General features: G+C 44.0%; 1 protein-coding gene across 2 annotated transcripts; it reads right to left on the bottom strand.

Moving 5' to 3' along the window:
• Positions 1 to 6044: 6044 nt before the first annotated feature.
• Positions 6045 to 22147, bottom strand: LOC115313914. 2 transcript variants are annotated; one of them, XM_042291991.1, is made up of 8 exons: positions 22020 to 22147; positions 20946 to 21160; positions 18828 to 18902; positions 16368 to 16430; positions 14287 to 14529; positions 12712 to 12974; positions 9733 to 9892; positions 6045 to 6370 (listed from the first exon to the last, which is right to left on the bottom strand). In XM_042291991.1, exons 2-8 carry the CDS (start codon positions 21157 to 21159, stop codon positions 6192 to 6194), a joined length of 1197 nt encoding a protein of 398 aa, XP_042147925.1. In that variant the 5' UTR covers position 21160; positions 22020 to 22147; the 3' UTR covers positions 6045 to 6191. The 2 variants fall into 2 exon arrangements, with proteins under 2 accessions (XP_042147925.1, XP_042147926.1); XM_042291992.1 differs by having other exon boundaries at positions 20946 to 21053.
• Positions 22148 to 22435: the final 288 nt, after the last annotated feature.

The following is a 22435-nucleotide window of genomic DNA, read 5'->3' as shown; positions in this document are numbered from 1 at the left end:
TACCGGCTTTGCATGCATAAATAAGTTTATTGCATACTGAATAGTACATGAACGATAAGGTGATCGGTACTCGCCACAGCCTCCGTTCCTTAAGCTTTTAGTGACTACAGTCAAACATATTTATCAGTAATCATCATAGGCAGAACAATGCATTACGCAAAACTACGTAAACGCAGGCCGGTAGTATGTCCTCTCCGCCCCTCATTGACTACAAAAGAAGAAAAAAAAGGCAACTTGATGAATTTAGCGAAGCCATCTGCAATATGACAAGGCTGTTTACGTTATGGCATTAGCGATGTGGCCGTAACCGCGCACCGCTGGCACGCGCGGGTACCGATAATGCGGGTTGAGTGTTTTGATTACCGGTGTCGGTGTTCCCGGCTATCGCGCTGGCATCGTTGACCGGGCAGTCCACGCGGCAAGGAGGCTGATAATATTACTCGTCGGGCGACGGTTATTTATCCGAGTCTTTCCTCGCTATTTGTTATTTGCGTTATTTCGCCACCCACAAGGATCGACGACGTCGCTTTTACTAAGTTATTTTATACTTTCCTTTCTTATATGTTTTTTTTAATATATCTTATTGCAATGTGTGTGCGTGGGTGTGTGCTTCTGGATATTGCTAGAATTATTCAGGGGGCCATTATTTTCTCGAGATCAGAGCTGGCACTGAAAAGAAGATTGAGTATATGTGGATATCGATGCTACTGGAGAAAGTTTTATCCTTGGAAAAACTAAAAAACTAAAAAACAAAACGAGTATTAACATTACGCACACTCGCCCGACTCACCCAAATCCACGAGTGAACATGTTATTTTTTTTATATAAAGATGTTTTTCATGGCCACTGTTCGTTTGAAAAATTGTTTTCAAACTTTCGGAGAATCGTGGAAATAAATGCCAACAAAAAATTTTTTGAGGGATTCTGGTTTTTTTTTTTTTTGTTTATTTTATTGGTTCTTTTAACATTTGGTTACTTCATAACGTGCCTTTTTTATGAATGACACGAGATTTGGTTTTGAGTTTGAAGCGTGGGTGACGTTCTTTGCGACGTCGTGGAGGTCTTTGACTTGAGGTAATTTTTGTTACAGTGTCTCTCCTTGTTCGAATAATCTTGCGACATGCCGTGTCAACCGGATATATCTATGAAATCTGCTCGTGATCAACGTGGTACTGTTTAAGACGTAAGAAGTTCGTCGGTATTTATGAGATATCATACAAACCTTTTAAAATCTCTCTCTCTCTCTCTCTCTCTCTATATATATATATATATATATATATACACTTCTTTTTTTTACAAAAATATCGGGAGAGTTAAAACAATCCGGCCTGTGCAGGTAAGTTATACTACCAAGGGAGCATAATGCAGGGGCTTAATCATCAGGATAAGCCAGATAATTACCTAACATTTGCTAACTTTTTTCAAATTATTTGTAATGAAGATTAGATCTCATTTAGAAACTTGCTTGGCATCGTAGATTTGAGAAAGATTTAGAGCGCATTTGCGAAGGGTCTGGTGCGTCTTTTGCATGAACGGTAACTTTTGCGAGAGGCGCAACGCTAGAGGTTTTAAAACGCGGATAACACTACCGCGCTTACCAGGAAGTTTTCGTAGATCGTTTTTCCCGTCCCGCAAAGCTATCCGCAACCCGCTACGTAACCCCAAACTCAAAAGCCAAGGCCATCGGCGCGCAGGCGCAGTAGCGGCTTCTTCGTTGCGGGGGGCTTAGCGGAGGGGGAAACGCGATCTACGAAAACCCCCTATCATCGTCTCTTTTGCACCGCCAGCGGTCAGCCGGTTGCTTGAGTGGTGACTTTGGCTCAGCACCGCGCTTCTCAAGCGCTTTAAATCTTTCAAAAATTTACTCATTTGGCGGTTTCCGAGGACGCTCAGCAAGTTTTCAATTATAGCTTTATGTTTATTTTCTCTAATTAAAAAGTAATTTTAGGAAATGTTTGTTAATTGCTCGACTTACTGTGACAATCTACCCCTTTGATATATGTGCCCCCCTCCCCCCCCCCCCCTTTTTCCGGCCGTCTAAACCATATGCAGCGAACAGTTTAATGAACTCTGAAGGATTTTTTTTTTCTAAACAGGCTGTAAAGCCTTTTAACATCTTTCAGCTCAATGCCGTCTAATCACTGTGGGTACAGTTGACAAATTATTGCATTGAACGCAATTTGTTTTATATTAATGAAGGAGGGGTCGCGCACAAATGAGGCGCACCCTAATCAGTTGATGTCTGCGCAGATAACAACAGTTCAAGCATCCGCGTACTTTCTATCCGCATCCGAATCGCATCCGAAAAATTTAGAACTGCATTCGACCCGCAGTCTGCGAATTTATAGTATATTATAAAATCAAGCATAAATTAAACAAAAGAATCCGGATGGTTCCCTTTAAGTGGTTTCCTTATGTTTCTACCGAAGAAATATAAAATCACTCTTTGAGTCAGAATACATTGAAACTATTTCTGTTTTATTCTGTTTTATCGCACTCATATTTTAAGCGATCGTTCTTTCAAATGCACTTCGCGTTACTGGAAGAATGATCGCAGTTAGGAGATCGTCTTGGGAGTCTGCGACACTCTTCACAGAAGTTGCGCTGAAAATAAATATTTTTTTATTTATATTTCTTTTTTTTGCTTTGTAGCACCTATTTTAAGTAAGCGCGTAGTTTCTAAACATGGAAGTTAACAGAAAACAGACTAATTACATTGTGTGATTTTATTTAGTTGAAAACAATAAAACATGGGAGGGGAAAAGCGGTCATTCACAGCAGCAGGGTATTGGTACATAATGATAACCGAGACTACAATTTGGAAATTATAAAAATATTCAATAAGGGCAGCACCAATCACTTTTCAGTTTTAAACACAAACTCGAAATCCTGTGTTCCGAACCACATACTTAGCAACAAATCGCCAACTGCCGAGAAAAAAAAAGAAAACGCACACACACGTCACATTTCACCTGTCGAGGTTTCTCTATAGAAACAGAATCTCTTCAACAATTAACGGAATCATACTGGTTCGCCTCTCTTGAATTACAAGTCCCGCTAATGAGAAAACTTTCTCCGCTAGTGCACTTGATGCTGGGGTGGCACCCGCGAACCGCGCTACAAGCGTGAGGTACGAGAACTCGCACCTCACTCTCGTGGTAGGAGGATTCTATATCCTGGCGGCTTGTACGCTTTGGGTTTATTATGCCTGAAGAACGTTTTCCGCTCTTTCTCTGCCATACAACAACACGCTTTAACCGGGCCGGTTGGTTGGTTTCGGTATTTTTTCTAGGGACAGCATGTTTTGCGAGATAGATCGCTATAAAGCGACCTTTGGTGAGAATAGGGTATTTCTTGGCGAAAAGAACAATTCTCAACTCGACTGGCACCTTTCTACTAAGAGTATTTTTCTCCCGCAAAAACCTTTCGATGGTACACTTCGTAGTATCATTCACTTATCCTCCCGACACTCTGCAGTCGAACAGGTTTATGTCCGCCTCGAGAAAAACGCAAATCCGGACCCTCGGATATACGCATCCGCAGCCCTTGGAATCCGCATCTAATCCGCGATCGGCCAAATCGGATAAAATTTTTATTCGCATCCGCCAGTTGGTTGCGGATATTCGCGGATGATCCTCTTGTAATTCGAGGATATGCAGGACTCCACCTATAAGAATGCTCATGTCTTGTACGGAGTCGCACCTTTAATAAAAACAAAACAAAAACGAACCTATAGCGTTCACAATAAAGAATTGTGTCAGCTGTACCAACAGTAGTTATATGGTATTGAGCTAACTATGCTACAGTTTACCCTGGAAATCCAAAATCTACCATACAAAGCGTACAAAGCATATGATTAAACTTTTATATACTCATTTTATTGATGTGGATACAGTTTGAAAATTTTACAGTTTAATTTTACTCGTAAAAAGACCAGCTCAATTTTAAATGTCAGAAGAGACCACATTAAAAAATAACCCATTTGATATTTAATAGTTCAGGAAAATTTATGGCATTATTGTTTTATATTAATTCATGCATTTGAGAACGCTACCCTCTATGCGATTTTTGACATCACCTTGATTTATTATGATCTTAATATTTAGATTTGTCTCTTTAGTTGTAATGTGGAGCAACTTACGATTCATTAGAGCTACGATATCGTACCATCCTCTCAATAATACCCGAATTAAAGAAGAACACGAATCAAGATATATCAACAGAAATGGGGAGTAATGCCATGATATGTCTTAACGCGCTTAGGTCCACCAGGTAATTTACAAGTGAGCTTTTTTTCTAAATCTGAATAATAGTTTATAAATAACTCGGATGTCTAGCGCAGCATACGAAACACCAACTACAGAGAGTATTTTTTCGCGGATAAAAGTTTGTCATGCGTGCTTTTTTTCCTGTAAACGTGCTGATTCATGTGGTGCCGCACGATTCCCTCGTAATCCTTTCGAGGAACCTTATCGCATTTCATTTGCGATAGCTTGAGTCCTCTGCTTTAGCGAAAAAAAAGACAAATAAGATTTGGGAATACTCACCGAACTTTCCTGGCTTTTCCTTAAAAGGAGGGATTGAATACAAATATACTGAACACATAGTTGCTGTCTACGTATCTTATTTGAAAATTTAAAAAAAAATCGCATAGTACGAGGAATTAGATGTAGACAGACGCAGACAGAGCGCTGTATTTGTGTCTTTCTTCATCTGGTCCCTCTTCCTTTGCGTTGCTTTAAATCTTAAAATATGTCATACTAACTTGCCGAAGCTTTAACTTTAGCGTCAATCTTACTCACACTCGACGGCTTCGTTATTTTTACTCTCATCACCAAAATAACACTATAGTTCATTAGGGATGGTTAGTTTTTATGGTAAGGTCAATAACCTAATAAATTATTACTTGAATGTGTGGAACTACGCATCTTGTAATTTACACACAAAGTCTGAGCTACATTGTTTGCTTTAAACTACGACAAGCCCTGGTTGCTTTTGCGCCACGAAACTCCAAAACAACAAAGGAGCAAAGGGCAAGAACACAACTAGTTCGCGGCTTCATATATTTTGCCTCGCGCGAAACAAGCTTAAAAAACAAAGAGCTACCATTCGAGCTTTCACGGTTATATATTTACGCAGTCGATACGTTTTGAGAACTTACTAGCAACGAAAACAACCCAGGCAGCACACCGATGTTGGTCCAACAGTGGCCCAACATTGGCAAAGATCGGCCACAATATTGGACAATATTGGAAGCGCTACCTCTTCCAACGTTGGCCCAATCATTGGTGCCAATGTTGGGCCAACGTTCAGCCATCATTCTAGCCTATGTTGGCCCAGTCATTGGTTCCAATGTTGGGCCATTGTTCAGCCATCATTACAGCCTATGTTGGCCCCATATTGGTGCCGATGTTGGGCCAATGCTACACCAACGTTCCAGCCAATGGTTGTCCCACATTGGCAAAGACCGCCATAATCTTGGACAATACTGGAAGCACTACCCAATCCTATGTTGGGGCATTGTTCAACCATCCTTCCAGCCAATGTTCGGCCATTGCTCAACCATCGTTTCAGCAAACTTTGACCATCATTGACACGAATACTAGGCCATTATCCAACCACAATTCCGGCCAACATTTGGCCATTGTTTGATGTATTCCATCACTAGTAGTTTACTACAACATATAGCTATTCGGGCGCTCCACTGGCTATCTTACGGTTAGAAATTTTTTCCATGACATGCGTATTATGGCATAGCACCCTGAATATCCACTACTCCATTATTTTACAGAACCGTGTATAGAAAAACTACAAGGTTCAAAAAGTCCCTTCTGCTTTGGACCATGCACATCTGCATGCAAATTACGAATTCAGAACAAATAGTCTTGTGAAACTTATCTGAACACTTCTAAAACCCAAGACAGAGGCCACAAAGACGGGACAAGCAAGATGCCTATTTATTTCTTTTTTATTCCACAATTGTAATTCTTTTGCTTCAGAAGAAAGCTTGTGACACTTGCTTTAGTGTTAAAAAAAAAAAAAAAAAATTAAGCAAAAAGTAGAAGCAAACAAAAAAGTAATAGAGAAAAAGTAATAAGTAATAGCAAAACAGCTCGAGTCCCATACGATGGCATTAATCGACAGAGTCCATCGAAAAGGCACCGCAAAAATGCCACCCTACATGACTCTATCTAAAGACCCCCTTGAGCTGGGGACATGGGTGGAAGCAGTTCCTGGGATGGATCCTCGCCCACTGTCATGAGGAATCGGCGTTTCCTGCCGCCACCCCGGTCTCCCGATCCTGGTAACCATCTGCCAATGATGGCCTGGGATGCCTTCTCATCCTTTTTGATTTTTGCAGAGATGGTTGCTGCAAAGATGGTTGAACATTAGTAAAGCTCAATGCTTCTGACCAGGCAAAATCAATTGCAGTCAAATCTAATTAATTCAAACTCCCTTAATTCAAATGAACATGCAGGTCCCACCCTATGCATCTCAATGGGTGGGAACTCACAGTAATTCAAACTTTTCTTTATTAAAAAAAAATGTTGGTCCTTCTCGAGTTTGAATTAACGAGATTCGACTGTACAACTGGATTTATGGATATGTCGAACAAAGTCGGAATGCTTGGTTGGTTTCCTGTAGAACAAATGCAGAAAAAGACTTTAGCAGAAAACACTTAACACGCCCATTTGTTGGCTGAGACGTTTGCAGCATAGTGCAGATTCTGCACAACATCCCATAGCAGGAAGCTGCCGAGGCTGCCTCACGACGCTTGCTACTCTGGGACGACAGAATGGGAGTTTGCAGGAGAGAATATTCTGTTGACAGCAGTGGCAAAGGATTACCCGCATTCCTGCTATTCGCAACTCAAGCGCCCTACAGGTTGCGGGGCGGTAGTTCCAAGATGGCAGAAGAGACGGGGATAGATTCTCCAAAATTTCCTGTATGCCTGCTCGGTGAAGCTGGTCAGTGCGCTAAAAAAGATTTATTTGTCTAGAAATGCGAGGTGGTTAGGGCAGGATCATATTACCGGCGACGGAGATGTTGATGCACGTTAGCAAAACGAGCATGCTGATACTTAAAGGTTGCCGAAAGCTCAACTTGCAAAGCTTTGTGGCAGGCGAACATATTTTAGGAACCAGTCAGATCACTCTTTGTGGCAGAATATTTTTGAGGGCGATGAAGATATCGTGTCCGTGCATTGCCCGGTCATTAGTGCTCTAAGTGAGCTGCAGGCGTTGACCGCCAAGACTCAGAAAAGGAGGGTTCACAGTATTTATGTCTGTGTCGCAGGCTTCCAACTCGCTGCTCACCGTCGCGTTTTTATAGTGTATACATATATATTAACGCGTGATAAAACTGCACTATGGATATTGATAGGAAGTTTGTTATCCTAGGCTACTATGCGGTGTAGCACTGCAAACAGGAAGTTTTTGCTGCACCTTTGAAGCACAATTTTCAGCACGCCAGGAGCCCTGCCGTGCTCACGGCAGTCACTGTATGGGTTCCCAGAGTAACGAAACTCCGGAAGTTCGTTTTAGAACCGCGGCGTGGCACTGAAACCGAAACCATGGCACCGAAATCTTGGGTCCACACATCGACGAGGGTATGAAGGCAATAGTAGCGACATGCATTGGAGCATGTTGAAAGAGCTTTACTTGAATTGCTCGATGGGCTACACAAGAGCTTCTGTGGTGCTGTGAGTAGCTTTCGTAGATAATTAACATTACATTACATAATTTTCTCTCTACCGAACATTTATAAAACATTAATTCAAGTTGATGTGCTCCCGCTGCTACACCTAAAAGCGACACAAGCAGGCATTGTGCCGCTATGCACACAACCTCCCTGCTTTTGACGTCCATAACCACGTGGAAAAGACTGCGCGTAAACGTGCGTTCGAGGAGCAGTAGAGCGTACGTGTGTGCAGTTGTTTGCTCGACCCAAGATGGTGGCGATTAGAGCCGCTTGAAGCAATGATGGAGGTCAGTCTAGCGGTGCTTGTGTCACGTGATTGCTACCGTCCAATGATACTCACCAAGCCAAAACATGATCGGCTAGAAGTGAGTATGTTTTCGGCAAAACGCGAAAAGAGAAGGAATGCGTTACTCTGGGAACCCATACAGTGACTAGCTCACGGTAGCCAACGGTAGCCTGTGGTAACTTATGCTAAAACTGCCTATTACCAAATCGGCGTGTTTAGGGGCTTTATTTATTGTTCTATCAAAAATAAATATTTTACTATAATGTAAATTTTTTGTACCGTGATTATTTGCAATGTTGCAGCCCCTCTCCCCAAAACTGCGCCCCTTCTAAGCCCTCGTGACGAACGGCTGGCTAGCAGAGACGCGATTGAAATGCTTCGAGCGTTTATTTGTTTACTTTGTAATGACCTGCAACTACCGGAAAAAAAACGGAGGATGGCTGTGGATGGCTGTCAGTAAACAGTGGCATTTCTTCAGAGCTTTGCTGCAGGAACTACAATGAGTCATGGCTGGACTGGACTTAACTCGAAACACCCAAAGTTACCATCAGCCAGAAAAGAAAAATAGGCGCCTAAGTTTTGGGAGCCTGAAAATGCTTTAAAGGGAAGCTGAACCGGTTCTGTATTTGAGGATAAACAACTAAGTCGACTTCATGTGGCGTTCAGGACCACGAATATAGAGATTATTTTTCAATTCGGTGAACGGAAGATTCAAAAATTAATTTTGAAAGTACCGCTGAATCCCCTCCTTCCTGGAGTGTGAGGTCACAAAAGGTTTTTCGGAATCTCCGCTCTCGCGCATCTTCAGCACCAATCAAAGCTGTGCACGCGCACTCGCTCTCTTTTTAGAAAGATTAAAAAAATAAATCATGACTGGTGTCAGCGTGGAATATACCTGGCAAGCTTGCGATCACACGCGTGCCCACACAAGCAACACGCGCTTGGCGGCCAAAGGATCCTTTTATGACATCACGACTGGTTGGAGGTTTTTCGTGTTTTCTCGCGATACGAGAAAGCACAAGCCCTCTCGTGCACCGCCGTTGGCCTCCTATGAACTAATGTTATGGCGGCGTCATGCATGCGCTGAACGCTCGGTGAGATAGGTCTATTACATATTCGGGAAAAACAAATGTAATATTCGGATTAATGGTTGACGATTAACGTGTTAAAAATACGTCAGAAATCACCTCTAACTCGTTTTTTTTTTTGTTTTTGGTTTTTTAGAAAGTGTTTTAGCTTTTTTTTTAAGAACTTCACATTTCAGGACTGCCCTACAGTCAACTTTTTTTGCTTTACTTTTAGCATTTAAGAAAACTGCCCTGTCTGCCTTCGGGAAGTTTGGCATGGCCAGGAGAATATGTTGTCAAGCATCGTCACAATGGGAAGGAAAGGATGGATGTTTTTAATGATGGAGTCTTCGCACCAAGAAGGATGCGTACAGCCCCACACCAAATAAATTAAAGCTCCTGCCAGTGTGGTAGGAACTTCAAAGGAATTTTTAGGGAAAATCATAGTCTGCTAAATAAGTTTCGTGGGAAGTTCTTCATTGTTGAAGACCATTCAATTATGAATTCATACTGTGCAAGGGCAATTAGGACACACACAGCACAACATTTTGGTCACTTCTGTTAAGCTGAACATTAATAAGCCAAACAAGGTTTCCAGGTCGCTTCATGTGTGCAATAGGAGATTGAGTCACTGTATACGTTGCGAGGCAAACACAAATTTCAGTAATGAAATATTACCTGTCGCCACGGTGCAAAGTTGCAGCAGCAGGAACTTTCTTTTTCCTTTTTTCCCATGCAGGCTATACAAGGCCTGCACAGGGGGGCTCATTATGTGCGACATTATATTTGCCACCGTCTCCACGTCTGTCTTCCCTCCAATCCTGAAGAGCCGCTTTTGCTGCAAAAGAGCATAAGAAATAACCATAAAACAATATTGCAAACTTTATATAGAAATTGTGTCGTAAAGGTAAATAATTAAAATCCTATGTCCTGTACAACTCATTTATTAACCTAATCTGCTTCCGCAGAAAGTATTAGAAAGATTGAAGCTTTCAAGCCTCGAGTCAATTATTCACTGGCCCTAGAAGCAATTTAGGCAGTGCAATTCTCTTCAGTTCACTGTACACTGCAGCCACTTCAAGGGGTATTAGTTTTATTTTCACCATTATGCAGACATGGCTGAATGTTAGTCCTTAAGGCAGCTCTCTAAATGAAGGAAGTTTAACGAGGGCCACAAGCAATTATAGGTGATGCCTCCTCCAGGTGCCACGCACTCAAGACGTGTCCCCTGGATACAACAGGGTTAACATTATTAACCGACACATTACTTAACCCTTTAACTAGAGCACAGTGAGCCTCAATAATTCTACCTTGGTTTGTCGAACACAAAAGCCACTATTTTCCTAAATCTGGGGAGCAAACAATGTGTTGCACAAGGAACGCATCCGAAACAATTGCCCCATATTTCTCCGAATATGCTTGCTCCGGGTTCCGAAAAATTAGAAATTTTTGTTATCATGAAAGCCTTTTCATCGTCACTTCAATCAGGAAAAAGAAGGAATTTGTTTTCAGGGCGATTTCATTTGACAAATAGGCAGAGGCAATGGCTCAAAAAGCTTCTGTTGAAAAACCTGAGCATTTTCCTGGCCTGCTCTCTGCCACCTCCTTCAAGAAGTGGAGCAGAGGTACCACGAGCAGTTTTTTTTGACAGAAATGAAGTACTTTATAGCATATCTCAAGTTTAAGAAGGTGGGGCGAGGGAAAGGAAGGTGGGACAGGTTGAAACGGAAGCACCGCTAGCTGGCGAGGGGAGTGCCAGGTTTCCTCTCCCCTCACCATCATTGGTGAGGGGAGAGGATTCCTCCTTTTCCACCTTCCTTCTCCTCGCCCTACCTTCTTGAGTTGGCACAGACCAGTACAGGGTTGGCCGAGCTGGCATGGCCTAAGAGCCGCAAACAAAACCACGGAACTTCTAAGAGCCGCGGGGGGGGGGGGGGGCAAACTTAAAGGGAAACTGAAGCGGTTCTGTATTTAAGAAAAAGCACTTCCATGGCCTTCGTTCGGCCTCCATGATCACGAATATCGAGATTATTTTTTAACTCGGTCCACGGAGGCTGCATAAATTAATTTTTAAAGTACCGCCGAAGCCCCTCCTTCCCGGGGCGTGACGACACACTAGGAGTTTTCGGAATCTCTGCTCTCGCGCATCTTCAGCGCCTGTCAACGCTATGCACGCGCACTCTTGCTATTTTCAAAAAGGTCAGAAAGAGACGTCACGGCTGGGGTCAGTGCGGAAAAATATACCTGTCAAGCTTGCAATTGCACGCGCTCGGCGGCCCAAAGATCCTAGTATGTTGTCACGACTGGTCGGACGTTTTTCGTGTTTCCTCGCGCTTAGTTACATGTTCGGGGAAAATGAACATGATATTCAGATTCACGGGATAAAAATACGCCAGAGTTCACCTCCAACTCGTTTTTTTCAAGAAGTGTTTCAGCTTCCCTTTAACTTTTGTTCAGAGTCTGACTGTACGTATGGGGGCACAAAGCTGTACGACTGTACATATGGGAATACAAGGCTGCCGAACTGCAGGCTGCAGTGTGCTTTCTACCGTAATCCTTTCTTTTTGTTTTTCCTGGGAAAACGCGGTAAGGGGCGAAGGAGGGGGGGGGGGGGGGAAGGGGGGTCCCCTCACGAGGGATTCGGGAGCCGCACTTGGACCAGCAAAGAGCCGCATGCGGCTCGCGAGCCGCGGTTTGGCCACCCCTGGACTAGTAGATGGCCAGTTCATTAAATTCAAAGTATATTGCTTGTACTAAACAAGAAAGCTGAATACACAGCGACTCGCTGATTGAGTTGTTTTTTTCTGTGAATGCATTCTGACCGGACAGGCGAAAGTATGTTGTTACATGATTAAAAAGGGTTAAGGGGACACAGATTTTTTTAAAACAGGCTGATTATGATTTGCACACCACAAGATGTTGAACCAAGAAGAAAATTCATTGGAGCAAGTATAATGCCTTGAGCCTTATTTGAGTTATTCCTAGAAAGGTGGCTCTTAGGCACATTCGAAGCCCTTTTTTTTTTAGGAAAACTCGAATGACTCACACCTTTAATTATGCTCCTATTTTCTTTTTTGGGGTCAATACATCTTGTGGTATCTGGACTGTAATCAGGCTGCTTTAAAAACAAGGTTTTCTTTTGTCTGCAGTGTCTATTTAATGAATCACAGCAATCGAACACGAGATGTGCCCTATACCAGATAGCTTTCATTGAACTAACAATGCTTCACATTGCTGAAGTGATAGTGAGGCAAGGTACTCAATAAAAGCTACCGTAAGCCAGATTTGCACAACAGAAACAAAATGGTAGAGATCCATATAATCAATAGAGACATCTAAAGTACAATGTGGCTTCCTCACAAGTGATAAAATGGAATCTCATTAATTAAAATCCTCTAAGTGCGAACTTTGCATGTTGCTCAATAAGAACTTTTTAGAAAAATTTTACTGTGAGTGCTACGTTGGAATCCTTGCTGCAGAGCTTGCATGCATGCCAACTCCTTTGGGTGCATGACCATAACATGTTGTACTCATGTACAGCTAGACTCTAAGGAAGGGGTTAAAGAACAGTTAGGCTTTGTACACAATTCTGCGGAAAAAGAATGCATGATGATGTGTAGTAACGAAGAATATAAAATAAAAAAGGCTAGTAAATACCAAGGCTTCCGCTACAGCCTCGTCCTGAGCGGCTTCCTCCGCCGCCATCAATTCTTCCAGGGTTGTGGCTGGTAGCCTTGGTAGAGTGACTGGGCGAGCACCAGACTCTGGTGCTGGTGCAGCCTGTGCTGCTGGCGCCTCCAACAGTCCCAGCCGGTCGTGATGGCCCTCACAGACCTCTTTGAGCTGCGAAAGCTCATTCAGAATGTCTCTGTTTTGCTGCCGCACTTCCAGCAGCAGGTGGAGCAGTCGTAGTTGGACACCTGAAACACAAGCAAGCACTTTCAATGAATAAAATAACTTGGTTTTTCATATTTTTACCACTTGACACTTATGTACGGGAGCGACAACGGAGGTACACTGGAAGGGCCATCCACCTTTCAAATCAAGAGTCTTAACCAGAGGGCAGATCAAAGCATGCATAACAAGCTCGAAAGAGCTCCGAAGTTGTTGCATGTCTGCCAAATGAACAATGTTGAAATTAGGGAGACCGGGGGTCGGGGGGGGGGGGGGGGGTAGCAAGGAACTGTCACAATCCCCCCCGCCCTCAGACACGCCCCCTTTGCGCTTCAACAAGTTAATGAAACCTTAGGGTTTCTTTACTTGCTGTGACACAAAGATAGCCCTAGTGCTTCTGGAAGGCGATGTGGACCTCGATATCAATGTTACCTCCATGAGCTACGCTGACATCGCAAGTGCGGGTAGAACAGGATCACAAACTTGTCACGTTCCCTTGACGACATGAAACATGCAAATTTAGTCGTCCACGACTCCAACAACATTTGTAGGTATTACTTTTCCCCCTCAGGGAGTGACATCCTCCGACCTGACGCCGAATATCAATGAACAGAACTCCAACGCAAACCAAACAGTTTGATCTAGGTCTAAGCCACCTAGTCATTGAGTCCTTGCACGCCTCATACGCGTGGTTGCACGAGATGAATACAGTTAAATATTACACCCGATACACCCTTTTGTATTAGGCGGTAGCCAGCATCACCTAGCCACGCTAACCTGTTGGCAATATCGATGCGGCCATACTGTATTAAACGAGGCTCTGGCCGATAACGCCAGGTCCGTGCAGCTGCCACAACTACAAAAGAAAAAACAACTAACGTTGCGGTTGTATTTTGGGAGGTTTCAAGTCGCATTTGCGCAATCAGAAGATGTGACCGAACTCGAAAGTCTCTTGGACAATCCAGGAAAGTTAGGTATGTTGTTGCACCAATGATGGTGCCATATGTGAGCAGCAGCTTCTACCAAGTGGTTTGCTAAATTAGTTTTTGCTGTGCTCTGAAATAGGGCGTTATCAAGTTTTTTTTTGTTACAATTTCTTCCAGAGCTATACACCAACAAATTTGAATATGAGCAAAGCAGCATTTTTGTGGAGAGTTTGATGGCACTCTGTTGAATGGCATATTAATACGGTCCGCTTTACAACTGAGAAGCTTCCATCGACACCTCCTAGCTTTACCTTAAGAGTTTTTTTAGTTTCAAGCAGTCGTTGAAGGGGCCATAAAAAAACCACTGCAACCTGCACACTCTCCAGATCTGAATGTTCATAAACAGACTCACGACTTGCCACCACATCCTCCTCCCTGTCTTCATGACAGGCACCTTCGACGTCCCAGTTCTCCTTCTGGGAGTGGAACCTGGAGTTGCGTGCAGCGGCCTCACCGCTAGCCCTCTCCTTTTCTTTTTGAGGTTGTGAACATGGATTGCACATTGCCTCAGCACTGGGCCCTTTCTTGACCTTTTGGGGCTGCGAATGGGGTTTGTGTATTGCGGTCCTCTCCCTTGATGGTGAGCTTGATGAGGCTGCAGTGTTAGTTCAAGGGAAACAAGGTTTGACAATGCCATTTTTCATCAGAATGTCATGACTGCTGGTATCCGCCTAATGCACAAATGTAATTTATTGTGTCTTTTGTGAAGTTTGATTGATGTGGTGGAAAGGCACCCAAAAGCTAAATACAAGACATTTCGGTAGAGATAAAAAAGAATTGATATGCCACGTAGGCAGAACAGTCGATATCAAATGCTTTTCTCTTGAAGAAGTTGTCTCCCCAATAGACCTATTGTGGTTTAACCCATGTTCCCCAGCCCGCACTTCGGGAATTCTGTAAACTTGGTTCTGCCATGTCTGTCCCCTGGCTGCTCCCCCCCTTCGGATCGCATTCCCCAGCCACCGACGCCCTTTAATCTTCTTTATCTGGTTTCAATTACGATCTTCTTTAGTATGGCTCATTTTATTGCTTAGAGGTACATTTATTTCGTCCTGCATACCCAAAAATCCCGTAAGGGCGCCTTCCCCCGTGCAATCGCCCATCCCATTTTTCTGGCTAAATATCTAAAACAAAAATTCCGAAATATCGCCCACCCCATTTTCCCGTCAGACATCATGCAATGTCCGATGGGTGGATCAGTCGAGTCAATTTGTTACTGAATCCCCAGCACCAATCAATATCTAACGTTTTATGAAAGCTATGGATTGTTCGAGACAACAAAAATATGTAAGACCAAAGGTTCTGCAAGCCACAACACTAAGATTATGGAAGCATCCGACCCAATATTCATCGCTTTGTTGAATTTACACGCGTGTGAAAGGATACAACACAACCTTTAGTAAGAATAAACAACAAAAAAACATGAAACGTTTAATAAGGAAGCTTCAGCTGAGCCGGAAACGGGCTTGCGTCGTCCAGATTCATGCTTCTGAACGTGCGCCTGTAGCAGACGCCACACGGCGGTATCCCTGCTTTCGCATGTTTCCAATTTCAGCCACACGGTGGCGACACTGTTCAATCTCGAGGCGATTAATCTTTTTTATTTGACATGAATTCGAGAGTAAGAAGGCAGTTTTGATTGTCTGTGTACATGCTATCAGTGTTGGCAGAGAAACAAATAAGTGATCATGATGCCAAAGCAGATTACGCACCAGTTTGGTCTTTCATGCTTGTTCGATTGACATGTGGGGCATTGAGTACAGTTTCCTTGCTCGTAACGCAGGATGCTGCTTTGATTTTACGATTCAAACGCGTGACGAGCCGTTTTAGCATTTTGCACACCCTATGCAGTGCCTGTTAACAACCGCTCGTGCGGCGTCACAACCTTTGTCTGAGACTGCCAACGGTTCACGTTGCGGGGGCTCACGCTCCTCTATGCATCGCTGTCAAAAGTACTGGCACGAGAGCACTATCTGATCTATCTTCTTGTTCTCATGGGTGCATCTAAATCCCGAGAGCACCTTGCAGAATGTGTTTTAAGTGAAAGAGGAAGGCAAGGTTACCATGCAGGGTAGCACAAATGCCAGCAGAAAAACCCTTCGGCCAGTAGAGCTCACGCACTAACCAGGTACAGTTACTGTGCACACGTAACTGGTCTGGAGTGCAATGATGCAATGACCTCAAATCATGAAACATTGCACAAAAATACAGTGCAATCCCCTTATAACGATACCAAATAGAACATTGTCCTGCTTATAACGATCAATATCTAGAGTTTTTAGACTAGAAACGCTCAGTCCAGTCCAGATACGACAATCGGTTATAACGATTGAATTTTTGGGTTTTCTCACTATCGTTATAAGTGGATTGCACTGTATGAATGTATACAACACTTTGGTTAAATACCAACAATGCTTATTCTTTTACGCTTACGTGCTGGTGGGATTTCAAGTCGGGGACGGGGGACATCTTTCCTGTTTGAGCAGGACTCGCCGGCTAGAAGAAAAAACATGCAAACTGTACGCACCATGACACTGTGAGCGCGAATATGACATAGGCGCTTTTGGATTATGCAAACAATTGGTTGGGCAACAGAAATTTCGCTGCCTAAGTCATGTTTCCTATGAACCCTTTTTACTGCATGGGCAGCTAAAACAGGTTCTGAAGCATTTTTGGAGCCTAAAAACAGGCACTTTAGAGCACCTTAAAAGGGCACTGACACGTCAAAATCATTTTTTTTATTATCCGAAACGATTGAAAACGATGCCTGGACACTACCCTCAAAATTTGAAAGTTGGGAACTCTGTGTTTGTGAAGTAAAAAAACAATTTCCAAATGCCGAATTTGAAGTTCCCGCGATATCCGCACCGGTGCGGTGACGTCAAAAGCTCAGCTCCCCTGCGAGTCGACTTTTTTTCACGCCTCCGCTCCGAACCCACCGATTCACCCAGAGACCTGGAGTGAGGAGGTGAGTGGGGGGAAACCCGGCTCCTGTGTGCGCCCTGCGAGCAGACGACAGTCGCGGCATCATAACGGACGCCGATTTTTCATATTTAAAAAAAGAAAGGCCGTAGTGCGTTCGCAATTGCGTTAAAAAACATGTTTCACGATGGCCGTTATTAAATGTTATAGAAATGTCGCCTACAAAGCTTCTAAATTTCTTTGTTCTTGACGTCACAATTCAAAAGCGAGGAGGTGAGGGTCGGGAGAGAAGGACGGCAAAAATAAAAAGGTGCGCGCGCGCGTGGTGAAATTTTTTTTGCGGTGCGGTATTTTTTTGCATGTCGAGAACTACCACTTGCATAGTTTTAGTCAATAAAAAAAATATGACGTTTGTGGTGTCAGTGCCCCTTTAGAGTAGAAAATCAATATTTTGGAGCAGCTTAAAAGCAGAGAAATTCACATTTTGGAGCAACCTAAGGACTAAATATTATAGCAAATTACTAGGAAATTGTGGGGCAATTACGTGAAATGTAATTGCAGCACTTATTTTATTCAGAACTGCCAGTCACACACGCCTTTATTGTAAGTTTTAATACCGTTTTGATTCGCATAATGAACGTACCCCTCGCAACAACCATGAACATTTGGACTTTTTTTTTACCCCCGCATAATGAACACATTTTTAATTTTCGGCTTTGCGAGTCTTGACCTGCATCAAACTTAGCTCTAGTCGGCTAGCGTCCAAGCCCGCCAATTTTCTTTTGTCGCGAAGCTACCAGGCCAAGTCAAACCAAGCCAAGTTACTTTCACAACGGCTACAATTCCATGGTTACGGAAATGATCAACCGTGAAACCGAGCCGCGCACACGTCTAGCGTAGCTGGGGTCGAGGAATAGCCCAACCCCAGACGTGCTTCGTCCATCGGATGCATTGATGTCAACACGCCGCTGTCTGTGATTTGCTTTCCAACAGTGATATTGTGAAAGTGGTCATGCCTTAGAACGGTCGCGTCGTTCCGTGTGAAGTGAGCTATGTAGGGCACTTTTTCTTCGGCAAAAGGCAAAACAAAAGCGCCTTAAAAAGGTTTGCAATTTATAGAGCGTGATTACTGGGCACACCTCCGTCAGTGGAGACGTGCCACAGTACCCTGTCATGTGATATTGGCACCTAAAATGAGATTTGCGTGACGTGTTAAATGCAAAAATTTTACCCTGCGTAATGAACGCCCCCCTCAAATATGGGTCAATTTTTCGGAAAACAGTGTCTTCATTATGCGAGTAAATATGGCATTCTTATTTCACTTTAATCCTACAATTATTGCCCTTGGCTATACCATGCTGTGTACACTGGTTCTCGTCCGATCATCGAAGCTAAGCAGCATCGGGACCCGTCAGTACTTAGGAGGGCGACAACTTTTTGCCATCTCTCTTCCACCCTCTGGTTAACGTACCTTCTCTCGACTAGTAAGAGCTCGAGTTGTAGCTGAACACGTGACTTCTCTCAACGCATTACAATGGGATTTAATGGCCAGATTCAGACACAAAAATTTATAAAGTAGGCTAAGAATGTTTCTCGCAAGAAACAAATGGATCTATGAAACCAAAGGTTTCATAGATCCATTTGTTTCGTATGACATGCGTCATACGAAAACTCATTAAATTAGTAAATAAAAAAATGTCTTGGAAAAAAAAAGGCTTTTGAGGTATATTGGTGCAATTTTGGGCGATTTAATATTTTTGCCACAACCAGGCGCAGAATATTCTGTGTGTTTGATAATGGGGCAATTCGTGCAGCTGTCCCACCCCTGGTAATAGCATTTGCCTAGTCAAAGTTGAATGACAAAAACATGCAGAGGCTTGTTCCTGCTAACCGCGTCACACTCTCTACATTAGAAAATCCTATTATTTTGCTTCCAGCTCTTTTGATAAAAATTTGGAAATCCATAATCACCAGAAGCGTCGGAGGTGTCCAGAGCAGAAGTATGTTCTGCAGTGTTGATTTTCCGGGACGCCTTTCGGTAAGTCCCTGAAGAAAACAAAAAGTGAACTAGAATGCACAAAGATAATAAGGCACAAGAGGAAGGGAGGCACTCAGTGCCAATGCATATCCTCAGGGCAGCATTAATGCCATGCCCCTCCCCCCCCCCCCCCTTTTCTGGTAAAAAAGTGAAATGTGCCATGCAATAAGAGATTTTCACCATCCCCTTGAGGTCCAACGACAAGCTACAGATGGAACTATTTATTTAGAGTTAAATGCACTGGTGCCTTAGCAGTTGGCCTTTTAATGGCCAAATAATCCTGGCAGAGGCCCCTAGGGCAGCTGTGAAGGAGGGCAAAAACAGAGTAAGCGAAGGTTTTGTAACTCAAATATGCCCCAATCGTGCAGGGATGCTCGCTTTGCTTCCTAAACTCACCAATACCAAGAAAAATGCAAATGAAAATTCTCTTGCATACAAACATACAAAAAAATGCTAGAAGGCATTCACCAGCACAGTGGCACATGGCTTCCCGTGCAAGCAGTGGGATAACAGTGGACATCATAGCAATTGTAACACACCCAGATGTCGGCATTTTAGGTCGCCCTCACTCACCCTCACCCTCATAGCCACACTCACCTAAGCCCCTCACTCACCCTCACAGCTACACTCACCTTCAGCCCCTCACTCATCTTCACCCTCACAGTCACACTCACCTTAAGCCCTTCACTCACCCTCACTGAACCTCACGGCCCTCACGCACTCACCGCCCTTACGGCCCTCACGCCCCCCTCACGCCACTCACGGCCCACACGCCACTCACCGCCACTCACCGCCCTCACGGTCATCACCGCCCTCACGCCACTCACGGCCCTCACGCACTCATAGCCCTCACGCCACTCACCGCCCTTACGGCCCTCACCACCCTCACAGCCCTCGCCGCCATCACGGCCCTCACGGCCATCTCACCCTCACACTCATGAATATTCCTGGTTCAGAAACTCACTCACCCTCACCTCACCTGTGAAGATGAGGGTGAGTGAGGGTGAGTGAGGGCCCTCATGAGTGAGGTTTGCCGAGGTATGAACACACCAGGAAATAAAAAGAAAATACAGCATGCCAGGCTTTTGTTGTTTCTGTTCTTGATCATGTTCTTTTGCAGAGCCGACAAAAAGCAGAAGACGCGCAGCCTGACAGTTTCGTGCATGCCTATGTAGAAACCTCACTTTCACGTGCAAAAAAAAAAAGCAGAAAACTATGGCACCAGAACTCCAACCCCAACTTTGAGATAAGTCCCTGTCTTTGTGCAGAACTTGATGCACACCAATTTAAAAAGTGATGCATCACCTTCATCTGGTGTGCAGCTTAGAATCTTTGTACATATGACATCCACATGTAAATCTGGCTATTGTGTAAAAATCTAAGCTAAATTAGATCTACTCTGAATGTCCTCAGAGCTGTTTGAAAAAATTTCGAAATAAGTATTGCTACTACATCCAAATATTGTTGTCATGATATTCTGAGCCTCAGTTAAGGCACGTTCCATACGTCGATGCTATCAGTTGCGTGATAACTTTCATAGCAAAAGCGACCATCGCAAGAAGAAAGCGAGGCGATTTGGGCAGTCGCTACCTGACCCTAGTTTTTGCGATGCGATCTGTGCAACCTAAAAACAAAGGGCGAGGGTAAGACAGGCGGGGGAGGAGGAAGCAGACTGAACGCTAAAGAGAGAAGGAGGTTTCCCTCTCTTCTCCAGCGTTCCGTCTGCTTCCTCCTGCCCAGTTCATCTTCCCCTCGCCCTTCGTTCTTAGGTTGCAACGAACTATAGTCGCGGAGCAGCTGAGCCAATCAACGGCGTTCGAAGCCAGAGTTTTCGAGAAGTGACTCGCCAACGAAGGCGTTGGACTCGATAATCGCGCATGCCGATGTGACCATCTAAATTTTTTGCAATGCGATCTAGCCGCGTCGCGCGACTGCTTTCATCGCCTGTGTGAAAGCGCCTTTACACTCCCACCAGCTTGAAGTCGTGACCGCCATTTCGTAAAATGGCAGTCACAAGAAAAGGTTATGAAGCTCACAAAGTAATTACTTACTGTATGTTGTCATCACAACAACTGGATGTGGCTCCCAGCCGGTTTCACCTGGTAGGGCCCGTTGTTCGGCCAGGGCCAAAACCCCTTTTCCATTTGCTCTTCCATTTTCTGGCCACATGCACGTAGAACGATCTTCAGACAGCCATATCACAGGAACAACTGCCACGCAGTCGTCTTCGAGGGGGAATTTTACAATGGCAAATGGTCTGTCCATCCTGTACCAAGCATACAACAGAGGCAGGGACAGAGTGAAAGGGTCACGTTCGTTAGCTCACAACAAATTTTGTGCCATTGATATCGTAGTTAATATGACCACACTTGGGAGTTGTAAGCTTCCTTCAAAGATAAGGAAATTAGAACAATTCAACGTCCCAAATTTGTGGCTGCCAAGAAGGCATCTATCACATGAACATAATGGGCGCAAACTGATAGCTTTGGACATTGGACCTGAAGAAATGCTGAAGCCACACGGCGATGCGATCTTGTTGCGCGATAACTTCGTTGCAAAAGCGACCATAGCGGAAAAAGAGCGACGCGATTTGAGCAGACGCTGACCGGATTAATAATTGGTGTTGTGTGGATATTTATGCAGCGTGTAGTTGGTCAGCCATTTCAAGGTTGCGACGAATCACTAGCTGTAGAGGAGCAATTTAGCCAGTGCAGTAACACCGCTAGTCTTTAAAGGCGTGTTAAGAACGGCGATGCGATCTAGTCGCGCGATAACTTTCATCGCAAAAGCAACCATCGCAACCATCGTGGAAAAAAAAGCGACGCGATTTGAGCAGTCGCTAGCTGACCAAACTTTTTCCGATGCGATCTAGTCGAGGAAGGGACTCGCACATCACGTACGCCAGTGTGACCATCTAATTTTCTTGCGATGCGATCTAGTCACATCGCGTGACTGCTTACATCGCATGGTATCAACGCGCCTTAAACCACATGCCTCCGAATTCCACACATGTGGTTAGGCTTACCGAACCCCGCACGTCTTTCCACTCGTTGGGACGCTTGGGGGAACGGTTTATAGCAATTGCAAGATAAAAAATAGCAACACGAACCAGAAACAACACTTACCCAGCGGTAGAATTGCACGGGTGATGAAGACGAGTGGCAACTGGAAGCAACTAGCAAGATTTGTTTTTCAATAAAAGTCTTCAGACGCCCATCCACCATGTGACAACACGAAGAACAAAAAAAGGAAATGCCGAAGGGCGACCGTCGCGCCGCCTTTCGATTGTCGTCCCTAAGCGGTAAATATAATTGTTTACTGTAAAACTCAATACAATTTAAAAAAAATACAGCTAAACTTACTAATTTAGAAATATATGAGAATATTTAAATATTTGTTTATCTTAAAATCACACAGAAACCGAAACCAACCCAAATTTTGCTTGCGGTTTGTGTTGGCAGATCACCATGGTCCGGACTCCGCGCTACTCTGCGGTAGAAGCAGTAGAAGTTTCAAACGTGATCGTGGCGTCCGAACAAGA

The sequence above is a fragment of the Ixodes scapularis genome, unplaced genomic scaffold (assembly GCF_016920785.2).
Source record: "Ixodes scapularis isolate PalLabHiFi unplaced genomic scaffold, ASM1692078v2 PGA_scaffold2__306_contigs__length_199485367, whole genome shotgun sequence".
In the NCBI taxonomy this organism is placed as follows: Eukaryota; Metazoa; Arthropoda; class Arachnida; order Ixodida; family Ixodidae; genus Ixodes; species Ixodes scapularis.
The sequence above is the reverse complement of the archived record's forward strand: the minus strand, read 5'-3'. Positions and strand labels throughout refer to the sequence as shown.